The sequence below is a fragment of the Neovison vison genome, chromosome 6 (assembly GCF_020171115.1).
Source record: "Neovison vison isolate M4711 chromosome 6, ASM_NN_V1, whole genome shotgun sequence".
NCBI lineage: Eukaryota > Metazoa > Chordata > Mammalia > Carnivora > Mustelidae > Neogale > Neogale vison.
In genome coordinates this window covers 60,995,735-61,023,252 of record NC_058096.1, presented here as the reverse complement: position 1 = coordinate 61,023,252, position 27,518 = coordinate 60,995,735, and the positions used below count along the sequence as shown (strand labels likewise).

General features: G+C 44.0%; 1 protein-coding gene across 11 annotated transcripts in view; it reads left to right on the top strand.

Moving 5' to 3' along the window:
* ZBTB20 (zinc finger and BTB domain containing 20) overlaps nt 1–27,518 on the top strand; it is a 782,602-nt gene that overhangs the window by 723,985 nt on the left and 31,099 nt on the right. For 9 of the 11 annotated variants that reach the window (XM_044251419.1, XM_044251420.1, XM_044251421.1 and 6 more), the window contains 2 exons: nt 9,113–9,213; nt 16,973–17,699. In XM_044251419.1, the coding sequence (XP_044107354.1) occupies nt 17,471–17,699 (229 nt within the window). In that variant the 5' untranslated portion in view covers nt 9,113–9,213; nt 16,973–17,470. Of the gene's footprint in view, nt 1–9,112; nt 9,214–16,972; nt 17,700–27,518 lie in introns of those variants that run through there. The other 2 variants (XM_044251429.1, XR_006384974.1) reach the window with 2 other exon arrangements.

The window sequence follows — 27,518 nt, the reverse complement described above, 5'->3', positions numbered from 1 at the left end:
CATTAACCCAAAGCAGGAGAGCTCGAATATGTGTGGAAGGAGGAGCACATTCAGTCCTCTGACATTCTGCACATGGTCGCTACATACTCTACACCAGGCACATTGTGGATCCTTGCACAAGACTGCTCCTGACTTGGGCGCCTGGGTGGCTCAGTTGGTTAAGCCTCTGCCTTCAGCTCAGGTCATGATTCTGGAGTCCTGGGATCTTGCCCTGTATCGGGCTCCCTGCTCAGCAAGGAGTCTGCTTCTCCCTCTGCCCCTGCACTTGCTCTCTCTCTCTAGATCTCTCTCTCACTGTCTCTTATGTGTGCCCTCACTCTCTCTCTAATAAATAAAGTCTTAAAAAAAAAAAAAAGAAAGAAAGAAAAGAAAAAGACTGCACCTGACTCCACCCTGTGTTGGAGAACAACATTTTCTTTTTCATCAGGTTACCATGGTTTAATCATGAGAGGTAATCTCATCTTTGGTAGAGAGGCCTTCCTGTGGTACCTTTCATGGGTCCTTTGATGTTCCTAGATGATTTTACCCTTCTCCACATTGGATCTCAACTAATGGAAATTCCTCTTTTCACCTAAGGACAGAGCTGCCCTTACTTATCTAGATCTAGTCTTCATCTCCTCCAAGCATGGGTGTTATCCTTTGAAGAGGTGATGACAGTGATGGTAGGTGGTATTTCTTCCCCAACAAGATGATGATACATTCCACCTGGGTCTTTAGCCTGGTAAACTATCCCAATCACTACAGAAATCAAATTCCGACCTGTTGTCCCCCAATATCATCCGTATCTATCTGTGGTAGCCTTTAATATGGTTATAACCCCATAGAGTGCCCTGGGGACTGTAGATTCTGTAGTTTCTGTAACATGTAGAACAAGACCCATGCCATACAGAACAGACATTCTCCCCAATGACATAGAAAACAGGTGTTAAACTCTATCCATTTATTTTAGTGCTCAGTGTGTGGCAGAGCTCAATATGGACCGAGATGGTTTTCACAAAGAAAAGTTTCATAAGAAATACATCATTCTGTATAGGTCTTGAGGGAGGGGAAAGGTCTCGATGAGGAAAAGGTGATAAAGGCACTCTAAATAGCCAAAATGCCATGGTCAGGGGCCCAGAAATACAAATATGCTCAGTCTACCCAATACCCTGTAAATTAACTGGGTCAGACCAATGGAATATGACAGAAAGGAAATCTAAGAGGGCTTATTTGATATAGATTCAGCAAACTTACATACCCAGGCTTAAGTATTTGGGACCAGGGAAATCCATTAAAGCGTCTTTCCCTAAGTATATTCTGAGGTTGATAAGTGTTCCATTAAGAAGGGCTAAGGGATGGTCTGTAATCCAGTAAGTTTAGAAAGTGCTGGGGTCTTCAGCACCGTTAATATCCTCATGTGCATTATAAGTTTGCAAGAGAAACGTATTGCATGCAGGGTTTCCTATATTTCTTCAAACAAGGAACTTTCTTTGAGGTACATCTTGAAGTTCTAGTGTTCTGTAAAACTCATTTTGAGATATACCACCTGAAAATATTTTTAAGGGCCAGGTTGAAGGTGGGGCAAAACACTATATTGTGATGATTAATCTGGTACTATTTTGAATGGATATGTCATCAACTACAGAAAAGAAGATATCATTGACGAAACCAAAGGGAAGGTGAAAGATCAGAAGTAAAGAGGATAACCTCCAAGTTAGGAAGAGAATGTGGAAAGAGGTATATATACATTCTGAGCAAACAAAATGACGAAAACCCTGAGATAATTGGACAAGGAGATGAAAGCCAATAAGCTTACCACACTGGATGGTCTAGACCATGTTACCAGTGGAGGAGCCAAGATCATCATCTCTTCTAAAGAAGAGAATGGAGAACAGATTTGGTAAAGTAGGACATACTAAGAAAAAACTACTGTAGGCTTGTACTTAGAAGCAAGCCTGAGCAGGAGTGAGGGTCCAGATGGCATGCATGTGTCAGGTTTTGTATTGAGAGTAGGAGAGAATGATGTGGTGATACGGATTCATGGTTGAGGAATAGAAAAAAAAAAAAAAAAAACCTGTATACAGAAGGTCAGGGAACAGGAAATCTGAAGGGTTACTGAGAGCAGTGTTGGGATGGCTGATCATGGAGTAAGGTCAGGCTGGACAAAGACATCCAGTGAAGGCAGCCGGAGTCGACTAATGGGCCAGGAGAAAAGAGGAGATTCCTTAGGCACTAAGAAAGAGGAGTTCTCAAGCAGGGATCAGAATACCTGAAGTCAAATGTGAAGTGGAAAGAGTACATTGAAAAGAAGAGGAGGTCTACAAAGTAGCTAGAGAAGATGGTCGTAAAGATCTATGGCGAAAATGGTAATGAGCTTTGTATTGAAGCATCGATTGAAATAGAGATGGAAAACATAAATCAAATGTAGAAGGTTTTGGAGAAAGTTAAAAGCAGGTTCAAGAAGACAGCAGAGGACTGTGCTGGAGAGTCTAGTATGAATCTCTGGCAAGGACCTCAGGACGAGGATGCAGTCAGGAGAGCACAAGCTCGCTATAGATTAAAACATAGAGCACTGTGGTTGAAACCTGCCCATAAAGTCCTGCTTTGCTAGCCTCTGGCTTTATGATCTATGGTAAATAGTTTTACTTTCCTAAATGTCAGTTTCCTCATCTATAAAACGAGAATAGAATTCCTACCCTTAAAAAGAGCCATTATAAGAAATAAAGTTAAACAGGGCACCTGGTTGGCTCAGTCATTTATGCCTCTACCTTGGGCTAAAGTCATGCTCTCAGGGCTTCTTGCTCAGCAGGAATCCTGCTTCTCCCTCTCCTCACTTGTGCTCTCTCTCAGTGTCTCTATCTCTGTCTCTCTCAAATAAATAAATAAAATCTTAAAAAGAAAGAAAGAAGGTTAATGTATGGAAAGTGCTAAGCACAATACCTACCACACAGTCAGCATTTGGTTAATGGTCCTGTGGAAGTGACAGAAACAGGAAAAGGGGAGTGATTGTCCACCTTGGAGACAGTGATGGTGTGTCCTCCAGGATTATGTCATTTTGATGTTTCTTGGTATCTGTTTCTCCATTTAGCCACAAACCATAATTAGTAGTCCAGAAAACATACTCAGTGCAAGAAGCAAGGTACGGATAACTCTGATATAACACAAATTACGTGCTGCACCATAAATCGTGTTGAAATCCTCATTATGTAGTTTAAAATGACCTTATAACCAGGACCTGTGGCAGGCTTTCTGATCGGAAAGATTCCAGTGTCAAGTGACTTCAAGAAGGAGTTCCCATCACCAGTTATTCATTAAAGCCAGAAAAATTATTACCATTAGTATGTGTGTGTCTCCATGTGCATCTGTATATGGATGGTATGTATGAGTGTATTGAGATAGATCTCTTTCACCTGATCCCAAAGATCTCTTATTTTAAAAACAAGAATCAACTGTACCTGATAGCTCTAAGTCTCTTGGGACATGCAAGTGTTAATAACAGAGTTTGTGAATTGTCAAAGAGGAATCAAGAGGTCTCTATGGAGGAAATTAACATAGATTTAATGTGACAAACAGCAGGACCTTCTACTGGCAGGGCCATCCCAGGGGTCTTTAAGCCATCAGAGGTATTTCTTCTGGACATGGGTATTAACTAGTGGTTAATTAAAGAACTTAAATGTGTGTTTGTTTGTTTTTTTAAAGAAGCTAAAATATTTTAAAGTTAAACATTTCTTACAGCATTGGAAAGCTGAAGATGGGGTTGATGATAAGTTTATGTGGCCATAATGCCTTTGGTACCTTCTTCATTAAATGGTTTTCTCACCACTTGGCAGTGAGGCGGGGTTAGTGATATAGACTTGGGAATTCATTTCAGGTAATTAGTTAAAAAGTTAAAAGTCAAATAGATTTCTTTACAGGTGTAATGGTAACAGGTTGATGAGCCACTTAATTCCCACATCTTTCTTCTTAGGGGACTATTAGAACTTTAAGGGTCCTCAAAAATCATAAAATCCGTATTTTCTTACAGATGGAAAAGCTGAGTCACCTAAAGGTTAAATGACTCATCCAAGGTCATCCAGCTAGTTCTGTCAGTTCACTTTCCCTTTTCATCTTCTTAATCCCCTTAACTCTTTTTCCTCTCACCAGTATTTTGTGCCCTTCCCCCACCTCTGTGCTGATTACGTCTTAGATTTTCCCTGCCTTTACAAAATTTCTGATGCCGCAGATTGTGAGACGGTGGGTCTTGGCCAATTAGTAAACCTTCGCCACTAATTCATCACTACATTTGGGGCAAAGAAAGGAGGGTAGTGGAACAATTTTAAATTTACTGTGATCTTTGAGACAGTTTTATGTACGCCTGGGAATTGCTGTTAGACAATTAAGGTTAGGAAAGCTCATTGAATCTCTCAGAGGAAAGGTGTTATTTGAATTATTACCAGATAATTATTGTTAAAAATAACAATAATGTAAAAAATAGGAACTTTACATGTTAGAGACATTATCATTTTAATTTCCAGTGAGGGGTACAAGAGCCCTGGGGGATCTAGCAACAATTTTTTTCCCCTCACATTGTGCTCTATGCCAGAAACTCCTTGAATTCTGTCTAATGCCTGATGACCTGACAAACTGGCCCAGAATCAGAAGCCAGTCGTGCCGTGTGAGCTGTTAGCCAAGTTATTCAGCTTCAACTGTTCCTTCGAAAACAGTAGGAAGGCAAGTGTCAGACATAAGACCTGTGGCACCCAGACCAGTGTCATCAGTATTACCTAGGAATTTTCTAGAAATGCAGAATCACAGACTCCATCCCAGACATGCTGAATCAGAAATCCTGCATGATTCATTTGTTCGTTAGAGCCTGAGAAGACCGATAAAAGATGTTTTCATCTTCAAATAGAAAGGAGTTAGGCAGCAGCTCTACTTACTGATTCTGAAAGAGTTCCTTCACCTGAGGTCTGTGCTCACAGTCTGAATCATCATGGAAATAGCATAAGCCTCTTTCTTGTGCTGAGGTCACAGTGGGAACTAGAAATGTATCATGCTGTGTTGGAGCAGTTGTTGTGTGGTAAGAAAAAACAAAACCAATCCCCTCCCAGACTTAAAGTCGGAGAGATCTGGCTCAGATCTGACCTTGAATTCTGACCTCACTATGGATTCTTAAGCTCTCTTAGTCTTACTTTTCCTCATCTGTAAAATGGGCACGCCAATACCTCTAGAACCAGCACGACAGTGCTATGAGATTTCAGTGAGAATGTATTTACATTCTCATACAAAAATTCCCCTGTGGAGTCCCCGACAAAATGCAGCTATCTAACAAATGGTAGTATTGTGGTTACTATTACCTTTTCCGTAAGCTTTAAAAAATTTGGTGTGATTTCCGAAGAATGGAAAGAGCCACACTGAAATGAGACCTCCACAGAAAATTCCTTGCAGTGATGTGTGGCGGTGTGTTACATAACAGCTCTGCTCTCTGAGGGCTTCCAAGAGAGAGCTGCAGAGATGTCAACATTAAAACAGACTGGATTGGAAGTGACCCACTGTCTCCTCTGCCTCTGACACCATCAAGAGTGTTGCCAGCTGGGATCCAAGAGCAGATTCTTTATTACATGATGATGTAAGAGGCAGAGAGAACAGCTGGCTTTCCAGACTCTGGGAAGAATGTGTAGCCCCAGCAACCTCTCAGAATTATCTTCACTTAAAAACTGTGTACATTGGGTATGGAAGTCATTGCAATAGAATAAATACGAAGCCTCATGAAGTCATTTTCACGGAGTCTTTTTTAGAGCATACACACCCTTTAAGCAATAAAACATGACCCACTAGGCAGTAGTTCTGATTAATAGACCCCTAGGTGTGTGCTGAGGCGGGCGGGGAAGTAAGGAGAGGGGGAGAGGTGACCGTTTGCCAAAAAAGGAAAGGCAGATTACAGCAGCGGGATGTGGGGCTGGGAAGGAGTTTGATTAAAGGGCAGAAAGATTATGTCTCCATTTAATTATAAAATGCGCAATTTAAACCCAATGTTAGGCATATTTAAAATGTACACTTCTCTAATTACACAATGGATTTGTATGCTTCCAGGTGATTTTTCATTGCAAGGTACTAGACATATCGGTCAGCGATACCCTTTATCATTTTAATGGAGTTGCCAGGGGGAGAAAAGAGAAGGAAGCTGTGTCTGCTGAGGTGTCGATAACCTGTCCAGCCATAGGACGGTGTAGTAAGAACTATACAGAGAGAGCTCTTGAGCCCCGTTTGCTGTTTATGTGGCCACTGGGGTGTTCCTGTTGAATGGATGTCTCAGTGCATAGCATGGCTCCCCACACTGGCCAGAAAGAATCTGACTGATAGTACCAGGCTTTTCCTCTGGTGAGTAACAATAAGGAAGTACTCGCCTGGGAGAGGCAGATGAAGTCTTACAGCACTGGAGGCTAACATGTAAGAGCTGAGCTTTTCTGGCCAAGTAAACACTCCGGAGATTCCCTAGAAAAGTTGACATTATCCCCATGTTTTCTGGGGCGGGGTGGGGGGGCGTGGTTCATCTTTGGGTAAGAGGAAAGGATTCTGTTTGAGGGTGCGGCTAGAAAGGAGATTAAACAATGAGTGCTTCTATCCTGAGAGAAGAAGAAGGGAAGAAAGGGGAGACTTGGGAGCACTCGTCCGGACATTTCCACAAATAAATTGGTGATACAGTGAAAGAAAACTCTGTGAAAATTTAAACAAACTTACAGGATCAATCCCATGCAGGGCTAGGTGAAGATGAATGGCTGTGGGTTGCCTCATAGCAGCATCACCAATGACTTCAGTTTCCACGAGGTCGGAATTTAACCATAGAATGACTGTGGCATGTTCTTACCAAGAACTTGAGCTGAACCCGCTGCTTTTTTAAAGCGTGAGGGATTCCTTCATCCCGGTTTTCACCCTTAGTTTGTCACCCTGGTGGCGTTTGCAACATTGTCATATTGTTTCTGCTGATGGTGTTAGAAAGGTTCGATCCCTTGTTCTTTAAATCCCCCCTCATTTTCTGACATTATTTATCTATAAAAAGTTAATTATTATTTCGGTTTACTGAAATGAATCAGTGAAGCAAACTCCTTTATCTTTTGGAACCCAGTCTATCCTTGCTGGCTATGCACCCCGTGAGCCCCTCACTCTCTCTGGTCTGGTGACTGTGGATGATCTGCTGGGCCGGTTGGTGCGGAGCAAGCGCGGGCAGATATTTAAAGATCTGTGACCTGGTATTGCCGCTCGGCCAGGAGCAAGATTGTGGCCTTGAGCGAATCAGTTCCCTTAATCTCATCTGAAAAAAGAGAGGCGATGAGCTTTCAGGTCTTTCCAATTCAGTCTCGTTTCCATGACTCTAAGCAAGAATCTTGATTCCTTTTAACTTTGGTTCAGCAGACATCAGCCAAGCGCAAATCTCTGCACAAGGCATTGCCTACTGTAGGGCGGTAAAACTTGTCTCTGCTTCCTAGGAGCTTATAGGGGGCAGGGCGCATCACACAAACAGTTATAAGAGTCCACAGAACATGCAAAGGGAGTAGGGCAGAAAGTGCTTAAGGACTCAGCTCGGGCACTTCCCTTGGGGCGAGGCTTCCTAAGCGAGGTGGCATTTGGATGGGAAGGAGTGGGACTTCGCTGCAGTGTGGGATGGGCTGTAAAGAGGGAAAATTAGACTGGGTCTGTATTGTAGGGGCCTTGAATGCCAAACTGAGAAATCGGAATTTCATCCAGTAGGCAAAGAGCAAAGGAATGATGTGTTTAGAGTGGTACTTAAGAAAAATTAGTGTGGTATTGGTGTGAAGGATGGGCTAAAGGTAAAAAAGAACCTGGAAGAACTGAAGCCATTCATTGGAAGGCTCTCACAAAAGTCCTGGCACAGGTGACTAAAGGATAAATGGGTGCTGGGAGAGAAAGGAAGCACAGCCTCCAGTCTCTTAGCAGCTGATTGGATATGAGAAGCAAAAGAAAAGGAGGAACTGAAAATGACTCCTCAGTTGTAGGACCAAGTAACTGGGTGAAGACGGCAGGAAATCGACCATGGCAGGAAATGGGAACATATTTTGAGGGAGAGACAAAGATTCCTGTCTTAAAGTTTCTGATTAGAAGTGCCTATGTGGTATTTCATGGAGGTATGACCTTCTCAGAGTTAGAGGCCCTATCTTATTCATCTTTTCCAGGTGCCTGATAGATACTATGCAAACACTGAATGAATGAATCAATGAATGAATGAGTGAGCAAATAAGTGAATGAACCGATAACCAGAGGTTATTAAGATGTGGATGTGGAGCTCTGCAGATAAGCAGGAACTAAACGTAGCCACGTGGGTGTTCTCTATGGAGAAGTAATTGTTGAGGTCATGCAGGGTGGGTGTAGGCAAAGATTGAGAAGAGAGTCTTCAGGAATATCTACGTTTATGGAACGGGAGAATTGAAGATGAGCCAGTAAAGGAGGCAGAGGAGAGAGCCGACTGGTGGAAGGAAAGTCAGGATGATGCGGGGTTCCTGGGAGAAGGGAGGACAGTTTCAGGACTAATGTGGTCATCGGTATGAGGGCTCGGTGTGGACAAAGGGCAAGGTCTGGGTAAGGACCTCTGGGTGCGAGGCTGGAGACAGACAGAGGTCAGTCCTGCAGTCCCTAAGGCTGAGCGCCATGTGTTAGAGGTCAGGGGAGACAGTGGAGGATTTATAGTGAGGGGCTGAGGTGCAACAGGAGCTCAGAACGTGGCCAGGTCCCTGGTGCATTCAGAGCAGGTAAGAACTGGGCAGAAGAACAGGAGAAGCGCCAGCGGAGTGGAGAACACCAGCAGAAGCATTGGCTGTGATAAGTTTGAGGGACAGTGCCCCCTACCCCCACCCTCCACCTCAGCTTCCATCTTCCCACCACAAAATCCACTCCGTCGTCCACACAGACAGGGTGCTGTAGAAGGTCTCAGACCACCCCACCGTCAAATGGGCATGCTGAGAAGGGAGCCTGGGTGACATCCTCTCTTCTGCCTCAGCCTCCCCTGGCGGGCTGCTGTCTGGTGCAAAGGGCAGGACCGGACTCTTCCCCCAGGTCCCACGGTTCTGTCTCCATCAGCATGACTGACCATCATCACCTGTCATTTAACGGCCTTATCTTTCTTCCTTGTCTGCTCTAGATGCAGCCGCTCTCTGTTCCCTGCCCCAATGAACATCTGCACTAGGCCCAAGCCTTGGAGTGATTTACCTGAAGAGTGACACCATTTATTTGGAAACTACTGTGAGTACATTATGCCTCCCATGAAAGGCTTCTTAACTCACTTAGTTTAATTAAAAACAAAACAAAACAAAAAAACACTTCACACAATTGTAAATGCAGATGCAATTCTAGATGGCCTCGTGTCTTGACCACAGCGAGGTCACGAGGCTCAGTGCTGAGGTGCCCGCAGTGGTCCTCAGCTGCCAGCCGGCAGCTCCGCCCTGAGCAGCAACGTGCCCTCCTCGCCAGACGTGGGCCAGATCCGGGCCCACCTCACGGGGCCCGGCGCTATTCTGCTTCATCGTCTGCACCCTCGCTGGAAGTGGTGGCAGCTCCCACCCCACTCTCGGCCCCTTGTCACCTTCTGTGCCACTCTATTGAATCTCACCGCAACTTGTCATTTCATGCCACCCTGCCCAGGTCCAGGGGCCAAGCTTTCCTCCTTGGCATCTGCCTGTTGTCTGAGTTGCATCTCTGAGCCAATGCTGTTGCCTTCTTGCTACTTTAGGGGGGCCAAGCTTCCTTGGGGACTCTGGGCCGCATCTCTCACCCATTGCTTCCAGCTCTCCGCCCTGCCCTCTGGATGCACGGCTCTGTGCGTGTGATGGAGTTCCGTCTGTGCCGGGCATTTATGTCAGAGAAGTACAGCCCTTACAAGGCAAGGTGCATAAATAGGTTGGAATAGGAACCATAATGTCTACACGACAGTACTTACGAAAGATGGATATCATATATTCATTAACCATTGCTAAAAGTAACAAATGAAGAGATGCTTTTTTTTCTTTTAGGCAAAAACCAGAAAGTTAAATTATTTAGAGGCTATGCATGCAAAATAACTTCATTATACATTTTAAGACAAAACCTCGTTCTAGTTGTATTCTCAAGTTTTCCTATATACGGTAGGAGGTGGGTCATGGGGTGGTTTTTATAGACCTCTCTGTTGCTGGAAAACACTAACCCTGGGAGAGAACCATCCCTGTTAGGATTTTGGGTAGGATTTTCACATTCGTATTTTCTGTGTCGTTAGCTATTTGGGCATAAGTCATACCCAAAGGGACAAAGCCGGAGTTTTTGTTTTGTTTTGCATTGCTGTTCCCCTTTAACGCTTTTAGTCACCTGGATTGTAATCAGTGGCAGTGGGGAGATGGGGCCCACCAGAGTAATCTGCGGTACTACTGCTTTCAAGGGACTGGGGACTAAAGACACGATGGAAGATCAAAAATAGTTTCTCCATACCCAGGCGAGGAACTTGCTTGTGTGGACACCATCATTCATCCTCAAGTTGAAGTGCATGGAGTGCCTTAGACATTCCCATGTCTGGATGGTTTTCTGGGTTTCTCTGCATTATGTGAAACTAGGCTGGGGGCAAGTAGCACGGCTGAGCTAGGGTACAGCCAGGGTTCCCAGGGTCTGTAGCCTCTGGAAGAGGGAAGAGTCTTTACTGCCCCTACCTTCCTGCAGAGAACTCAAATCCAGACCCAGGAATCAGGAACTACAGTTTTCCGGAAAATCATGGAGAGGCCCAGCAGTGAGCATCTGTGTCAGCCCTAGGAAGCTTTTAACCTGTGCCCAACCCCAGGGCCTGCTTTCAGGCTCTATAGGTCCTACCAAGGACAGACAGGGCTCTGAAGGTTGCAGGCTCTGCTTTTCAGAAACTCAGCCCTCTCCTATATAAAGAAGAAATAACAGTAAAGTTTCCACACTTGCTAAGTACAAAACCAGTATGGTGAATAAACTAAAAAAATGTGGACGAATTACACAAATGTTTCCTTCCTGTGCATTAGCAGTGCCCTGGACCAGGTCTCAAGGCTTAGGGATGGGAGGGGAGGGGACAAGTGTTAGATTTAAAAACCTACCGGCTCCCACATCACTTACACAATGATGCTCAGCAGCCCTGCCAACTTAATCTGGATAGTTGTAATACTTAAATGAGAATAATATGCATATAATGTCTGGCATAGCAGAAGTGAATATATTTACTTGAACAACTGAAATTCACTGGGCATATTCCTCTGTGTCAGACACTGTTCTGGGGACTAGGGATGTGGCCGCTAACAAAACACACAAAAATCCCTGCTCTCACAGAGCCCACGTTCAGCTTTCTTCCCCCATAAATGGCAAATAGACAAAATAGGTACATAGATGCCAAGAGAACTGACTTCACTTCATTTTGCCGTGTCTTGCTTTCCAGAAAGTAAAATTGAGAGGGGAGGGTGAAGGAAATGGAGAAGGGAAAAAAGAGGTCCACTGATTCGTCTCCCCTCTATACAAACACAAAACCCTGAAGCCCTTCTCTGCCCTGATATGTGGCCCAGGAGGCCAGCCTCTCTGGTCTGCACTCCTAGGCTCTCTCCCACTCTGGCTCCCCTTTGAATGTGGCCTAGAAGAACATCAACAAAGGATGTGTGAGTAGGAGGAGAGTGAGGGCCGGCTGTTGATTTGTCCAGCCCCCTTTCTAACTGTAATTCTGACTGAACTCAGAGAACACCACTCCTTCCTTACCCCTTGGAGGTAACAGTTGGAAGCTGACTTTCACAGCTTTCCACCACTGCTTGCCCCGGTGCTTCAGTCTCCCTTGGGCACCCGGCCACCTCCTCTGTACCTCACTATACAGTCCTTACATTAAACTCTCTCCAGCTAAAACCTTGGAGCGTGCCAGCTGTTTCTTGCCAGGATCCTGACGGATACAGCAAGGGAGAAAAACACCGAAACACATAAATTGGCCTTGCTGAGAAGGTTAAAAAATCTGAGAGAATAAAATGTTTTAATTACAAAAACATCTTAAATTGATCTGAGAACATTAGACCAAATAGTAAAAGGATAAATTGTGAGGAGAACGTGATACGCGAGAGTGCCAAAGGTCGGCTTTGACACACAGACCGTAGTCCCAGGTTTGGTGAGCTTCTGTGGCTCAAATGTATATTGCTTGACCCTCAAGTTCGAGAGGGGTTCTTGGGGTAGCAACAGCAATGACAAACACGTGAATAGAAAGACTGTGTCAGGAGGGTGATACGGTAAGATCAGAGTGTCGAAGAAGAGATTGCTTATCCTTACACTCTTTCTGCCTGTGGCTACAATGACAGTCCATTTCCCCCTGCTGAAGTCTAGACATTTAAAAAGATCACTAAGGTCGGGGAAGTGGCTCCTTAGAGCTGACAAAAACTGTGGAACTGATGCTCTCTCAGAGTTACTACCATCATTGAGCACTGACCCTGCACCATGGCTCTGCCAGTCGGTTGACATGAATTATCTCAATTATATACCTACCAACCCAATAATACCTACAAGCCCAAGGAGGTAGGTATTATTATCCTATTATTTCCACTAAGGCCCAGAGAAGCACAGTCATCTGCCTAGGGCACACAGCTACTTGATGGTAGAGTTGGGTTCTATTGGGGGTAGAGGGTTTTTACACCTCTGCTCTCTGCCCTCCCCACCAAAACACACTCCTGAGCCTTTTCAATATTTTGTTGGGAAAGAGAATAAAGAAGTGGTTACCATTCAAAAAAAAAAAAAAAATTGGAGGGGAGGGCATCGTGGATCTAGATTGTCATGATTCAATGACTGAGTAATTATTTATCAAAAGGAGGTTCTGACTAATTCTTTCCTATCCAACAGGCTGAGAAGTGGAAGGCATGTTAATGTGCAGGAGAGGCGGGGGTGGGGGGCAGTGAAGAGAGAAAATTGGGAGAGGGAGATAGAAGAGAGCACTCTCCTCCCAACAGCCCCAGGAGCCTGATAAGAGCTCACACAGATAAAATATTTATTTTCCATATGTTGCAGAAAGCACTGCCATCATGTATGTGTGCAATATGTGCAAAGAAGTGTGAAATATATACATCAAATGCCACCGATCTGGTTAATTTCCACGCATTTAACATGCCTAATACTTACCATCTCATCAATATGTTTCAATGCATATTTCTTTCCACATGCAATATGTCTAGGAAGGAAGGAGCCAACATCATCCACAACCTCAGTCACTGCTATGTTTCAGCCCAAAACTTGTTGCCAGGACCAGCACAATGAGAGTTAAAAACCAGCCACCAGTCACCTTAAAACGCCTTTCCAGTTCTTGAAGCAGCCCTTTTTCTCTCTTAAGAGAGATGTTTGCAGTGGGGAGATGAGAATGATTTTGTTCTCTTCGGACAGTTGGGAGATATTCAGGGAGAATGTCAGAACTGACCGTTGAAAGGCAGGTGCCTGGAGCCACACTTTTTTTTTTTTTTGAATGCAGGGCTCCATCAGTGTGGCGGGAGGAAGTGCACAATGATTGGTCTGTTTCTCTGTGGAAGTGTTCAGGGTACACCCAGTTTTGCTTTGCATATATTTACGAAACATCTGCCCTTTTCTTGTTCTTAAATCCTTCCCCCTCACCAGCCCCCTTTCCCCTTTCTCCCGGTTTCTTTCTTTGTTGTTGTTGGCTTGTCTAACTTTTTCATTGGAGCTTTCATTTTCCGGTTGAGGGGCGACTTCATCTGAGTGTATAATTTTAACATTGAGGGAGGGAGGGAGAGAGGGAGGTGAGAGAGACAGAGAGAGGGAGAGAGAGAATGAGAACTGAAAAGAAAAAAAAGAGGCTGAGCGGCCAGAGCTTGGCAAACCAACCTTTGGCATGGTGACCGGGAGGAAGGTTCTGGTCTGGTCGGGAGTTTGCCTCTCTGCCTTGCCGCCCGGAGTAGCCTGTGTGCTGCTGCCCTCTAAAGGCTCCAGGGAATAATGCGTCGCCACAGAGGCTTGGACAGACTTGCCCTCAGATGTGCCCTGTTTATGTAATTCTTTTTGTACAACCGAAGAAGGTATTTCCAATTAATTACTACAGGCCTTGCTTTTTCCTCCTTAATAAACTATGAGCTGCAAAAACGGTGTCAGCATAACAGCACCTGTGCACGTCTAGACGGACTGGGGCTGTGTTTGTGTGTTTCTCAGCACCAGAAAAAGGAGTCCTACAGAACTATCGGAGAGGGTGAGATGGGAAATGATTGCTTCTAAGGACAGTCAGTGGCTCTGTATCATCTGTGTAGTTGGGAAAAGCCCAGTGGTATCAGGATAAGCAAATGAGGGGGTGAGCCAGAAGGTTGATTTTCAATATGTTCATTTTGTGGGGGTGGCTTCCAGTGCATCTGTATTGTCATAGGTGATCCTTGGGACAACCAGGAGGAGGGTGTGGTGTAAGATGCCGGGTAGGAAGCAGGAGCAAATCTAGGGAAGGAAGCAAGGGCATTTATATAAAGAATAGTACCATTCTTGCAGTGTTAAAAGAGTAATGCTGGTTGTTTGGTCATGTACTCATGTCTGAAAGAGAGCTTTTTCAATTTCCTGAAACAGAAATCCCAGACTAGCTGAGGCCTTGTCTATAAGCATCAGAAATAAATGTTAAAAAAAAAAAAGAGAGAGAGAGAGAGAAAGAAAGAAATGTTTTTCTGTTAAGTGATATCTATCATTAGTACTTCATCCTGATATTTAACAGACTCATGAGGACCAATCCAGTTTTGTTGAGCAAAATGGTCCTACTCTTAGGGCGCCTGGATAGCTCAGATGGTTAAGCGTCTGCCTTCAGCTCAGGTCCTGGGATCCAGTCCCGCACTGGGCTCTCACTCTCCCTCTGTGCTCTCTCTCTCTCTCTCTCTCTCTCGCTCTCAAATAAAAACAAAGCAAAAGAATAGAAAAACGTAATTGGGATTTAGATGATGACTATTCTCTAAATACACCTTTATTTCAATCCCACTTCACTCCATCAACAAACGCATGTTGAATGACAGCTTTGTTGAAGCCACTCTGCTTAACCGTCCTCTCTAGAGAACAAATTTTGGGAGGAAAGCCACCAGGCTTGCTGTGTTTCCTAACTATGCCGGCACATTAGAGGTGCATGATGTTTTAAGATAAATATGTGACTAGATGAACGGTGGGAGGGAAGGAGGAAGGAAAGAAAGGATGAACACAGGGAATTAAAAAATAACCAAGACATTTCAGAGAATTTACAGTCTCATGAGAGGTATCACCACATAAATAACTATCATTGAAACAAAATTTAACAGGTAAAATAGGGAGAAGTAAATTTTTTTTGTGGGGGGAATTTCAGAGAAAGGTGGGACAGAGTTCAATTTCAGAGAGAGAGAGAGAGAGACCATCTATCTGGTAGAGGTCAATCAAGACGGTTACAAGATGGAGACAACCTTTAATAAGCAAGAAGGGTAAATATGATTCCATAGAGTTGTAAAAGGGACCTTCAAAGCAAGGGAACTAACTTGAACAAAGATGGAGAGCCAAGGATGTAGATACCCCAAGATGTTCTGAGAATTTTCACAAACTTTGAGAGTCCTGTGTGACCAACACTTAGTTGGAGCACATATCGAACTATGGGGTACTGGGCTAACCTGGTTTTCTCAAAGGGGTCAAGGAGGATAGAGAGCCAGTAAATAAACAACAGTCTAAATAAAACTGTTAAGGTGATAGTGGTGAAAATGGAAAGGAAAAACGGATGTGAAAAAATATGAAGGAAACAGAATTGTCAGGGCTTGATGAATCGGTTTTAAGACAGGGAAAGCTGTTGCTCACCTGTGGTTTCCACCCTGATGACAAAGCTGGTGATAGAGGACAGTGATGGAAGTAGGGAGGGGCCTGAGGGGGGGGCACTGATTTCCAAGGATAAAAAGCAGTTGAGCTTTGGAGACTTTAGTCTGGTATATAATCCAGGGCCTGTAGACAGGTCTCTGACCCTGTCCCTGTAGACACTCAAGACTTGGGGGTTGATTGCATAGTCACCCAACCAACAAACAGTTGGTAAAGCATTGCAATTTGTTGCTTCTCTTATATTGGCCTACTCCATACTGAAAAATGTGTCTGAAAGCTTCCCCCTCTCTCTTCATCTTTACCATGCCATCTCTGCCTCCTGCCCTCTGAAAAAGCAGATTTGATTTCACAACCTGTTGGGCCAGAAACACAGCATGCTAATCACAGCACCATATTCTGCGAGGGCAGATTTAACTACCCCGTACCACAAATTCCGATACAAAATACTCTGTATGACAAGTCCATTGCCAGGCTTATAGAAACAAGAAAAACATGGAAACAAAGCTACTTAAAACAAATTCTGTTGCACGCATAGTCTTCCACCAAAAAATAAAATAATTCTTCTGGTCACCATCCACATAATGATAGAAGGAGGCACAGAGCTAAGGAAATTGGAGGGCATGTTCAGGGCATGACTAATAACCCAGTTTGGCTAGGACCTAGGGTACATGCAGTGTAAGCTAAGTAGTTCTGTGTTTATGTCCGTTTTATCATCCCAGAGGGGGAGGACACCAGGCCGACCCATACCTGAGCTCTTCTGTTTCCTATTACGAATTCCAAGCAGCAGTGGGCAATAATTTCTCTCTAGTTCCTTCACCCGTCTCTTCCTCCCACCCCAAACACACACACAGTCACGCTCCCATACTCCAGAGTCATGTCCTCAATCAACAAACAAAGAGAATCTTCAGCTTTGGATGACTAAAGATTTGGAATAGAGGATCTCCGTGTGATACCTTAACTGCTTTACCTGCTAGAAGCTAAGCTCATCTTTTCACTTTTCATTTGCTACTTTAACAAAAACCTCCATCACTACTCTGTCATCTATACAGTCTGCAAACTTAGATTGTGATTGGAAGATATGTGTGCATCTAAAGTAAAATGTAACAACGGAAAGCAAGTTGAATGTTTCATAATGTGTTCCATGAATAGACGCTTCAAGCTGGAAGGAACCTTTAAGGCCTTCTAATCCAAGCCCTTTATTTTACAGATGAGGAAACTGAAGCCCAGAGAGGTGAAGTGAGGTGCCCAAGGCCACACAGCAAGTTAGAGGCACAGCTAGTACCATAGCTCAAGTCTCCTGACTCCCAGTCCAGTGCTCCTCCCATTACTCCACGGGTCCTGTCTCTAAGCTTCCTGACAAATGCTAGAACGGTAAACCTCCACTAGTATTTTTCCAGACCATGTTAAAACTCTTAAGGGGGAAAAAAGGATGCTTTCTTGGATAATGTCAGCCATACGTAGCTCAATCTGTCTAAAGTTCTGGGACAGGGTCTTTTTATGCAGCCAACAGAGTCCAAATGTGGTGCTGTTTGCTTGGCCCATATGCTTTCATGTGTTCCCAGTTAGGCCATTACTGGAGGGAAAAAAACAAGAATCAGCTTGTTTTAAAACAAGGGACATACTGGACTCCCTCCCATCCCCCCTCAGAAAAAAAAAAAAAAATCAAGTTATCTTTAACAGATTCTAAAAATGCCTTTTCCCAAATATGCAGTCAGTTCCTTCAAAGGGCCCTTTGTTTATTTTCAGGAAGAAACCCAAGACAGCTGAAAACCAGAAGGCATCTGAGGAGAATGAGATTACTCAGCCGGGTGGATCCAGCGCCAAGCCGGGCCTTCCCTGCCTGAACTTTGAAGCTGTTTTGTCTCCAGACCCGGCCCTCATCCACTCCACACATTCACTGACAAACTCTCACGCTCACACCGGGTCATCTGATTGTGAGTACACCAGTAAGGTGACGGTGTCTTCGCGGCACTGGGAGCGTGCTTCTTCCCTGGGTTCTGGCTTTTTCTTGCGTTCCGAATGAGCCGTGTCCGTGTGGTCTTGTAGAGTAGCCGAAGGGAACTCGCCTCCATCTTGATTCAGCCAACGTCGCTGTTTCCAGAGCCCGAGTGTGTTTTAAAACCAGGTGTCCGGCCACTTGGCCTCGAAAGGCTGATTCATTACAGGAACCACATTTTCTTTCAAAACATTCACTCAAAAAAAAAAAAAAAAAAAAAAAAGTTGGGTTATTGTTTTCTAATTATTCTTTTGTCCCCGCGATCTGAATAGCAGCGCTTCCACCATGACTAAACTGAACCACCAAATATGGACCTCGAAAAGCCAGTAGACACAGGAAACATCCATTTTGAAATTACATAATACAAGTCAGCTTTGCATTAATTATTGGAGTCTCATTTGGCTTGGCTGAATTTCCGTCCTTCCAGTTTTTAATTTATTTTGAAGTGGTTAAAGGATAGCATAAATTTACAGAAGAAAAGAGAATGGCTTCCAAGAATTCAGAATCCACCCAGACTTCACGTAGCCAATAAGAATTCAGGTTAAAAATATTTTTTAATTAAAAAAACTGCCTACGGGCTAAATTTGGAAATGGGCAGCTTAATGAGATCGTCGCCATTGAAATCACTCCATTGCTGTTTATTTTTGCTGTCTTCCCACTAATCTGGGAGTCACTTCTTCAAATTCTATTTTAAGAAAGTTGATAAATCATGTTTTGGAGCTTTTCTCTCTTTGAAGTGTAACCCAATACTTCAAAGAGAAAGGAACATGTGTGGTGACAATGGAAAAGAATGGAATAATTTTGGGGTCCAATCTGAAAAAAATATTCCTTTTGGTCTTAAGATACCCAGCAAGTATTGTGAACTGCCCTCCACACAGGATGTCCAGTAACAGGCAAAGAGCTGGCGTGTCCTTCTTTAGGAGGAAGAATAAGACCAAGACAGTCTTGTTTTGAAAAAGAACTGCATTTATCCGGTCCATGAACAAAAGCATTATTAATTAGGAAACGAGAGTCTAAATCTCCTGTTGTTATTTTTCTGACAAAACAAATGTAAAACTCTGCAAAGTGGGCAAGATGTGCCCGTGTCTGGAAGATTCCATTCCCTACTTACTTCATCATCCTAGTATCATAGGTAAAGGGACAAAACCCAGGGGTTGAGGTTGGGGTGAAAGGAGCTTGTTATTCTTGGTGGCTGGGCTGAAACCCTGCTCCAGCTGTCGCTAGAAAATGAAACAAGAAAGGACGGGATCCAACTCTCTAGAGCCTCTGTGATAATACACTAAGTTGCTGCTTCTGTAGACAACCCTGGGGATCGGGAGCACGGACTGTGTTCTGTGGACCCATCATAATAATAACATCCTTGGCCCTTCTTGCCTGGCAGTCTCCAGCCTAATAGTAATTACAGGAAGAATTGGAAAATAGCGTGGCACAGCGCCCGTAGGCATGTGCGCACTGCCCCTACCTACCAGGAAGGTGGCCGGTTCCTGCGGAGAAGGGCCTGGAGCTCCTGCACACGCACCTTCATCGCCTGGCTTTCTGCCACACCTTATGGGGAAGATTACATAGAATGGCCTTAGCCCAGAAATCCCCTGTTGCAGCAAAACGACTGTTTTGCTGAATAGAGAAGGCACCGGGCTTCACTGATTGTACTTTACCATAAGCATCCTCCAGCCAGGTCTTGGCATTAGCCTGGAATAGAAGCAAGAAACTGTAGGAGCGTGATAGCTGCCATACAGCTCAGACGTGACCCAGAGGGAGCCAGGAGGTCGGAGCTTTCAGTGAGGTATCTGAAGGCTGTTGGAAGGAAAACAGAGAGGGAGGAGACACCTAATCTCCAGCCGCGTAGAAAGTCATTCCGATTTTACCATTAAGATGTGTACATCCTCTCTGTCCTAACCTCTTGTTGAAATCGATCATGCTTTTCTCTAAATCTATTTGGATCGTAGTTTGTCCTGATTTGAGCCTACACTTAGAAGAAAATTGTTTTTAGGAAAGATTCACAGAAATCTGTCCATTTGGAGATTGCTTGAGAGAAGACAGGAAAGAGGTTTATTTTAAGCTGTTAAATTTTTTGGATGCTCTTCTTGCATTCAAGAAGATTTTTTTTTTTTTAACTTTCAAATGTCATTCTTACCATAGATTAATTTAAAAGCCTAATTTCTTTAAGGTAAAATATTCTGTTCCTATTTAGAACTAACAGATTTGGGGCATTTAAAAATAGTGCCCTTGACTTGTTAGTCTCTTTAACTTCAGAAACATTCCACCAGTGTGTGGTGTTCCAAGCTTTCACAAGTGCCTGAATTTTTATAGCACCTTTTTATTTGTTATGTGTTTAGCAAAATTATTCTTAGTCATGCTCTAATGCCCATTTCCTGTCAGTCATTGTAATTCTTCCCAATTTACGGATGAGAAAACTGAGAAAATTGACACTTCTGTCAATGAATGACTTGCTCTCAGTAGTTAACTCATTCAGATACTGAGAGATGTTTATGGATTTGCTCTCCCTGTGAGCAGCCTGAATCCTCTGTTCCAAGCCCATAAATGGCATTCTTGAAAATGTGCAACCATCATATTGGTGACTGAGTTCTAAAACACAGTCGATCAGCATCCCCACAAGAGTCAGCCGTGCCTATGAACCAGTGAGAGTGGGTAAGACGTAGTGTTGTCGCATCTGAAGGACGCAGGCCCATGTTTTAGACAAGTCTGACCCCTAAGATTTCAGCTGGCTGCTTAGCCTGCCCAGCGACTTCAGATTTTGCAAAAGATCCCAGGAATATCCAAACCAAGAAGGACTAGGGTTGAGAAAAGCTTCCCCTCGTGAAATGGTGAGGTTAGTATCACCGCAGCGCGCCCACTGACAGTGACCTCCTAGCAACATTCCCCCATGACCTTCTCGCTTGTGGCCTCTTCACCTTTTCTAAAAACCCGGTGGTAAATGGACTCCGATGATGAGAACTCACGGCATTGGGATGAGTTGCGGAAGGCAGAGGGTACAAAAGCTCTAGGTGTTTGACAGACCGGTTCCCCGCGGAGGAACAGGCTGAGGAAGAGCTGAGCCAAGCTCTCTCTGCTCAAACGCGTGAACAGGCCCAGCCCAAGTCAGCAGAGCAGATGAAGCCGTCCCTAGCTTGACAACTGCCAAGCTGTGGCACGTCACCGTCGTGTACATGCGACAGACTCGACCAGAGCGACGACTCGCGTGCTCCTTCCACTTTGTTTTCCCCCAGATAAGGCTCCGCCGAAGGGAGAAGCAATTCTCCCCCCACCGCTGCCCCCCCCCCCCGCTACGTGGCAGTGCTACCGACTTTTGGCCCTAGACCCACCTATTCTGATGTTGTTGGTGGGAAGCTGATGTCCCTGGTGACTTACCTTCCGGTGTTTCGAACTGGCCTCAGCAGGCTGTCTCATCTTTTGGGTCCTTGCCAAGAGGCACTTATGCGTTAACAGTTTTTATTTATTTTTAATTTAACCTTTACACATTACCAAACTGTTGTGTGGGTGGGTTTAACTTTAGCTCCGTAGGTAGCACAACTCTGCTGGGGCTGAGCACTGTCTGAAGAGACTGCGGGCCCTTCCTTTCCCTCTCCGGCCGTCCACCTTCATCGGTCTTTCCCCTCCCAACCCTTCACTTCTCCCCGCCCCTCCCCGAACCCCCATCACCAGGCCAAGTGCCCGAGATTAAAATTTTTAGTACACTTGGTTCAGTTTGAACTTCTAAGCAATTTTTTTTTTTTAAGAGAACAAAACAAAGAGAATTTTTTATGGCCAACTCCATTAATGCCACATTAAGGCTGACATTTTAATTATCCCAAAGTCAGGAAATGCAAAGTTCAGGTTCCCACAGCAACAGAAACTGTCCCCTTGAGTGCCCACACCATAGCAGATTCTTTCTTTCCTGATTACACAACACCAGGCGTGGGGACATTGTTCGGTCTCCATGTATGTGGACAGGAGCATGATTTTTACCCTTTGTCTCTCTCCTGTAACTACAGTTGAGGATATGGGTCTTTAGCTTCCCTCCCCAGACCATCTATACCTATTATCCTGGAGCGGAAGCCTGTTATGGCCCTACATGTGCACACGGACAGAATTAAAGTTGCCGTGGGAACATTAACTCTGATTTCCGGACTTCCGTGCCAGTCACATTTAAACCATAATGTTGTAATTTTTGGCATGTAATAAATGTGCATTTCATGTACACAGACAGAAAGAAGCATAAAATGTATTTTAAAGAGCAATTAATTACTAACTTTGTGATTAAAAAACATTTGGTGCATGTTCCTTCCCATTTAGCATCAGCTGCTGGTCTTAGCCAGGCCTAATAGATGACATACTGTGTCTCATCCTGTATTTCAGATGTACTTACTGTATGTTCCTGTTCTTCGAGATAATTAATTCCCTTAGTAAAGCTGTAGGGGGAAAACAAAATGGAAGGAATATGCAAGCATGTAAATAGGGTAAAGGATATTTTGAAGGAAATGATTCATTTCTGCAAGTAAACCCCTTAGTCCCTGATAAAGAGCCAGAAATCTGCTAAGTGGGTGTAGACAAAGGTTTCTGGCCACCTTAGAGCATCTGGTCCAGGACTATAGGAACAACTTGAAAGCAGATTTCCCCCTGAATTCCGGGCATGCCCGAACCGGGGGGGCGGGGGGTGAGTTTACGCTGTAATAATTTTGCAGGCTTCAGGCTTAAGAAGTTATTTTACTCTGTCTCCACTTTTCGGTTTATACCCAAACTGGAAAAGAAACGGTGTAGGGAATCGGGCAAAACATGGGGTTCGCGGCAGAGCCCGATTTAGAGCGTAGTGTTGTCTCTTCCTGGGTTTGAATCTGATTGGCCCGTTTGTGTCGGAGAAGGACGTGTTTCAAAATAGACGTCTGAACAAGTTTGTGAGTAAAAGGAGTGGGTAGCGAGACGCTGAAGGTACGAGTGTTTCAAATCACAAATGCTTGGGCGCGCACTGGAAGCTGGGTAAGGCAGCGTTTTACTGAGACGATGTGTCGCCTCAACTCCCCAGTAGCGCTTTAAGGGGGGCACGCTCGCTCCTGAAACGGTTTGCGCTTCTGCTCTTGCTATTAGTTCGTTCTCTCCTGTCACGCACTCCTTTTTGTTCAGTTTGCTTGCGTATGGTATTTAACCTTTAAGCAAGATACTGCAGTTTTGCAGGGCTCTGATTCGCTCTCACTTGGGCTGTCTGCATGTGTGAACGTATGTCGGTGTGAGTGAAAACTGCTCAAACAAGTTTGAAGGTCTCCTTGGCAAACTTGACTGTGCGTTCCGAAAGTTTCCAATCAGAAAGCCGATGCAGTGTAAAACCGTCCAAAAACTTCCCGAGGCACCTGTTCACACGCGAAGATGGGATTTCTGCTGGAGGTGCTCAGAAGGCAGTGTTTATAACCGAAGATCTCTGTTTGGAATGCCAAAAAATGAAAAACATTTTGGCCCCCAGAAAACCTCCGAAAATGTTCAAAACGTATAATCAAACAAAAGCTTCATTTGGATTCAAATGCGTGTGTCTCAGCAGATGTGTCTAAACTCACTGGAATCCCACAGGAGCAGCTGAACTGGGTTTGGGTATGTCTTGATAACCGAGAGTTATTCTTAGGCTTTGAAAGGACAAAAATGGTCCATCTGTGAAGAACCGTAATAGAGATATGGCAAAAAACAGCATCCTCTGAAAGAGTTTATTTATGGAATTTAGGACAAGTTGGACAATCCTGAAAACATTTTGGGGTCACACTAATTTGCAGAAGAAACATAATCAGAATGGGCTGGGATGAGCAACCACAGAGAGCTATTATCCTATGGCTTTGCTATTAATTTTCTACTAGATTCCACATCGGTTTAACAGCAAATAGAACATCTTTGGTATAACTGAGTGTTCTCATTGTCCCCAGAGTGCCCTGCATCCCTCTTTATTCTACTTCCTATAAAGAATGACATATTTACCTCTTTATAGCTAACAGTTTCAACTATCTTTCTGCAGTGTCGTTAGCCAGGTAGACCTCTTACCTATTAAGTGTGGATTTATTCCTTTAAAGATAGTCTTGCCCTTTATAAACAGTCACCTTTCTGCCTCTGAGTTAATTGATACGTAATCTCTTTGGAATTACTTTTGTTACCTTTGATGCCCTTAAATGCCCTCTTATTTAGAGGTTTCAGTTCTTAGTCCAGCCCTCGTGCATCAGAAGGCCAGTTAATGTCTTTATTGGCCCAAATTCTCAGAGTCACTACTTAGCGTATCTGGGGACACATTTATTGTTAAAAGTCTTCCTGAAGTTTCATGTCACAGTCTACCTCTTTTTATAAAATTCTCCGTCCTTTTATCACAACTCATTCTGTCCCTACACTGCTAATTTAACTGGATGTCTTCCGTGCTCCCTTCATGCAATAATTTCTAATAGTCCCATTTCTCATTTATGCACACATTCCTTCTTCTAGTTGTTCATCAAATGCTACTGAGCCCCTGCTTCTATGCCAAGTCCTCAGTGAGCCCTAGGGATGAAGACACCAACAAGACGCCATCCCCCCACTTTAGGAGCTCAGTGTTCCCAGACGCCTGGCTAAAACTAGAAATCTCTGAAGGGAGATGTACAAATACAGTGCTAACGTGTTCCTGAGGAGGGGCCCTGAAGCGGTGGGAAGGGGACATTAGACGTGGATCATGAAAGAGCAGGTATGTGTAAGGTAAAAGAGGGAGGGAATGGCATTCCAGGCAGACGAACAGAAGCAAAGCCAGAGAAACAAAACAAACAAACAAACAAACAAACAAGGCAGGATGTTTTCAGAAAACGGAGCAGTTCTGTTACAATACTCAGACCCTCTTAGGTTTCACCTCATTTTAATATAAACCCATGGGGCACTTTATATTTGGGTAACATTGCCTGTCATTAAAATTCAGCTGGTCTGAATTGCCTATCCTTTCTAGAGACTTTTCCTTCCCTATTAAAAAATAAAGCAAGACACCCACTTAGTTTCTAATAAGCAAAAGTGCCCTCTTTCATAGAGTCAGTAGATTTAAGAAAGTATTGAGGAACCTAGTAATAATTTAGTGATGAACAGATTTCAAAATAACTTTGCTTATTGAGAAAGAGTCGTTCTCGGAGCCGCGGAGTCACCTGTAAGTGTCATGCTGGAACTCTGTCACTGACTTGCGGTCTTTCCAGTTCTAGCAATCTGTCCTCTGTTGAAATTCTCCCAGCTCCCTTGGCAAATCTGGTCTCAGGACCCACTGCTTCAAGCTACTCCATGCCATACTGCTCTCCCAAATATTGCATGAAGGTGCCTGTAATTGTCCACATATAATTGTTAAGACTTACTGCTGTTTTTCAGAGCCCTGGTCTTCATCTTGCCATCCCATATCTTGAGAGAATACATCTTTAATTCTTATCTGCAGCAGCTAGTGACAGTCTCATATGTGCTTTCTCCACGCGTGGCAAGTTTCATTATATAAAATTAGTGCTCCTCCGTATCTGTCAGGGATTCTCACGTCCTGACTTAAAAAACAAAAATTGCCCTCAGAGAGGGAGCATCGAGAATCTGTTGAGAGTGTGCATGAAGACTCTGGGAATTCCTTGCTTTAAGAAATTTCAAGTTGAATCCTTCCACCAATCACCTCACATCAAGTAGTACCACAGTCAGCTCAACCCCCTCTGTTGACACGTCAGCTGAATAAGCACTTTTCGCTTTTCTCCTGCCTCTGTATCCTTTGTTCTCTCTCAGAATGTGTACCAGTGAGCCCTTTTTATTAGCACTGGAAGAGATGGAAAGTGATCTGAATCTACTATTATTCAGATGAGGAAACAGGCCCATAGAAGATATGTGTTCTACCAAGAGGTTTCCACGTAGTAAGTCAAAGAGCCAAAAACAGAACCCTACTCCTTCTCCCACCATACTATGCTCCCTGCTACCCAGGAGAACTTAATGTTTTTCTGAACAGGAAGAGAGTCAAGACTGTTCATCTACCAACTTACTGAATGCTTTCAGTGTGGAGGACCAGAACTATGTATTGTGTAGGATGCGATTTTATAAACTAGAGCCCTATGTACAGAGATTTGGAATCTCATAGAGAAGATCAGCTACCTTCACAAACAGCTACCTTGCAGAGAGGTTAATGATATGTCCTATACACCTGGATCCACCAGAGCATTGATTCATTCACTTGGCAAGAGTGTGTAAGGTACATCTTATGTGCCTGGCCCTAAACGGACTTCTATGGGCATATAAAGGTAGAGACAACCAGACTTTGCCACCAAGAATCTTAAAACTTAGTGCAGGTCCTCAAATCACCATTATCTGAGATAGAAGTTAGAAAGTTCATAAAGTTTATAGTAATATCCAGTTCAGTTTATCAGGAAAGGTTCCATTTGAACTCTCTTGAAAAATGAATAGAATTTCTTTCGAAATAAGGCACAGGCGTAAGGGATAAGGAGTCTTCATTTTGATGTAAAGCTATGGGTGGGTTTTAAGTAGGAGCAGCCATGCTCAAGACTTGGCTGTAAGAAGCTCTAATTTAGCAGCAAGGGTGTGGAGCATGCATGGATGTGGGAAGAGGTGGTTGGGGTAGGAGAGAGCCTGGGAAGCTTTGTCAGTAGTTCAGACTTTGGGTAACTGGAAGGGGGCTAGTGATGAACCAGGCTCAACAGACTTTATGGATGAGGGTGGACAGATTTAACAACTGATTGAGTGTTAGTTAAGAGAAATCAAAGGAGCTAACTCCAAGATGTCAGAAAGAGGAGACAAGAGGAAATGTTTAGAGGAGTAGAGTACAGTTCAGTTTTAAACAACACTGAGAATGAGACACCAGGGGTAGACCCAATGGAGACAATTAACATAGAGTCACAAATAGATTTTATTTTTTTTTTTAAGATTTTATTTTATTTATTTGAGAGAGAGAGACAGTGAGAGAGAGCATGAGCGAGGAGAAGGTCAGAGGGAGAAGCAGACTCCCCATGGAGCTGGGAGCCCGATGTGGGACTTGATCCCGGGACTCCAGGATCACGCCCTGAGCCGGAGGCAGTCGTTTAACCAACTGCGCCACCCAGGCATCCCAAATAGGTCATGGAGCACAGCAGGAAGATTTGAAATTAGGGCCAGCGAATGCTTTCACCAAGGGGCCAACCTGACGCCATGAATATGGGAGTAAGTTCAAAGAAGACTTTGTGGAGAGAAAAAAGAGAAAATAGAATACTTGCAGGGAGTGGTAAGAAAGAGAATGAGGAGCAAGCGAAGGAGGAGAAGAAAAGAAGGTCTGAGATACAGGAGGAACAGCAGAATAATTTCGAAGGACCCTTGGGGAGAAGGGTCAGCAATGCTGGGTGCTGCATACACCAAGGATTGGTGACTTCCTGGTGGCTGTTAAGACAGCAGAGCCAGCTGCATCACAAAAGTACCATAAAAGGGGGTTCGAGAGCAAAGAGAAGATGAATGAGAAAGCCAACAGCTCGGCACTACTTTTTCAAGAGGTTTAATATTTTACAAAGAAATAATGAACAGGTAATACAAAAGCAGGGTAGGGAATATTTTTATGATGTGAGAGTCTCAAGCCTATTTATAGACTAAAGAATAAAAACCAGTGTTAAGGGAGACTCTGCAATTAAATAGGTGAGGTGAGAGAGAATTAGATCTTCCATGTACACAGCAATTGAAATGATAAATATGTGAAAAAGAAATGTGAAGTCACTACCCAAGCCCAACTAATCAGTGATTATATTAGTTCTTTCTCTACTCCTTTCCAGCATGGCTTTCTCTTCCT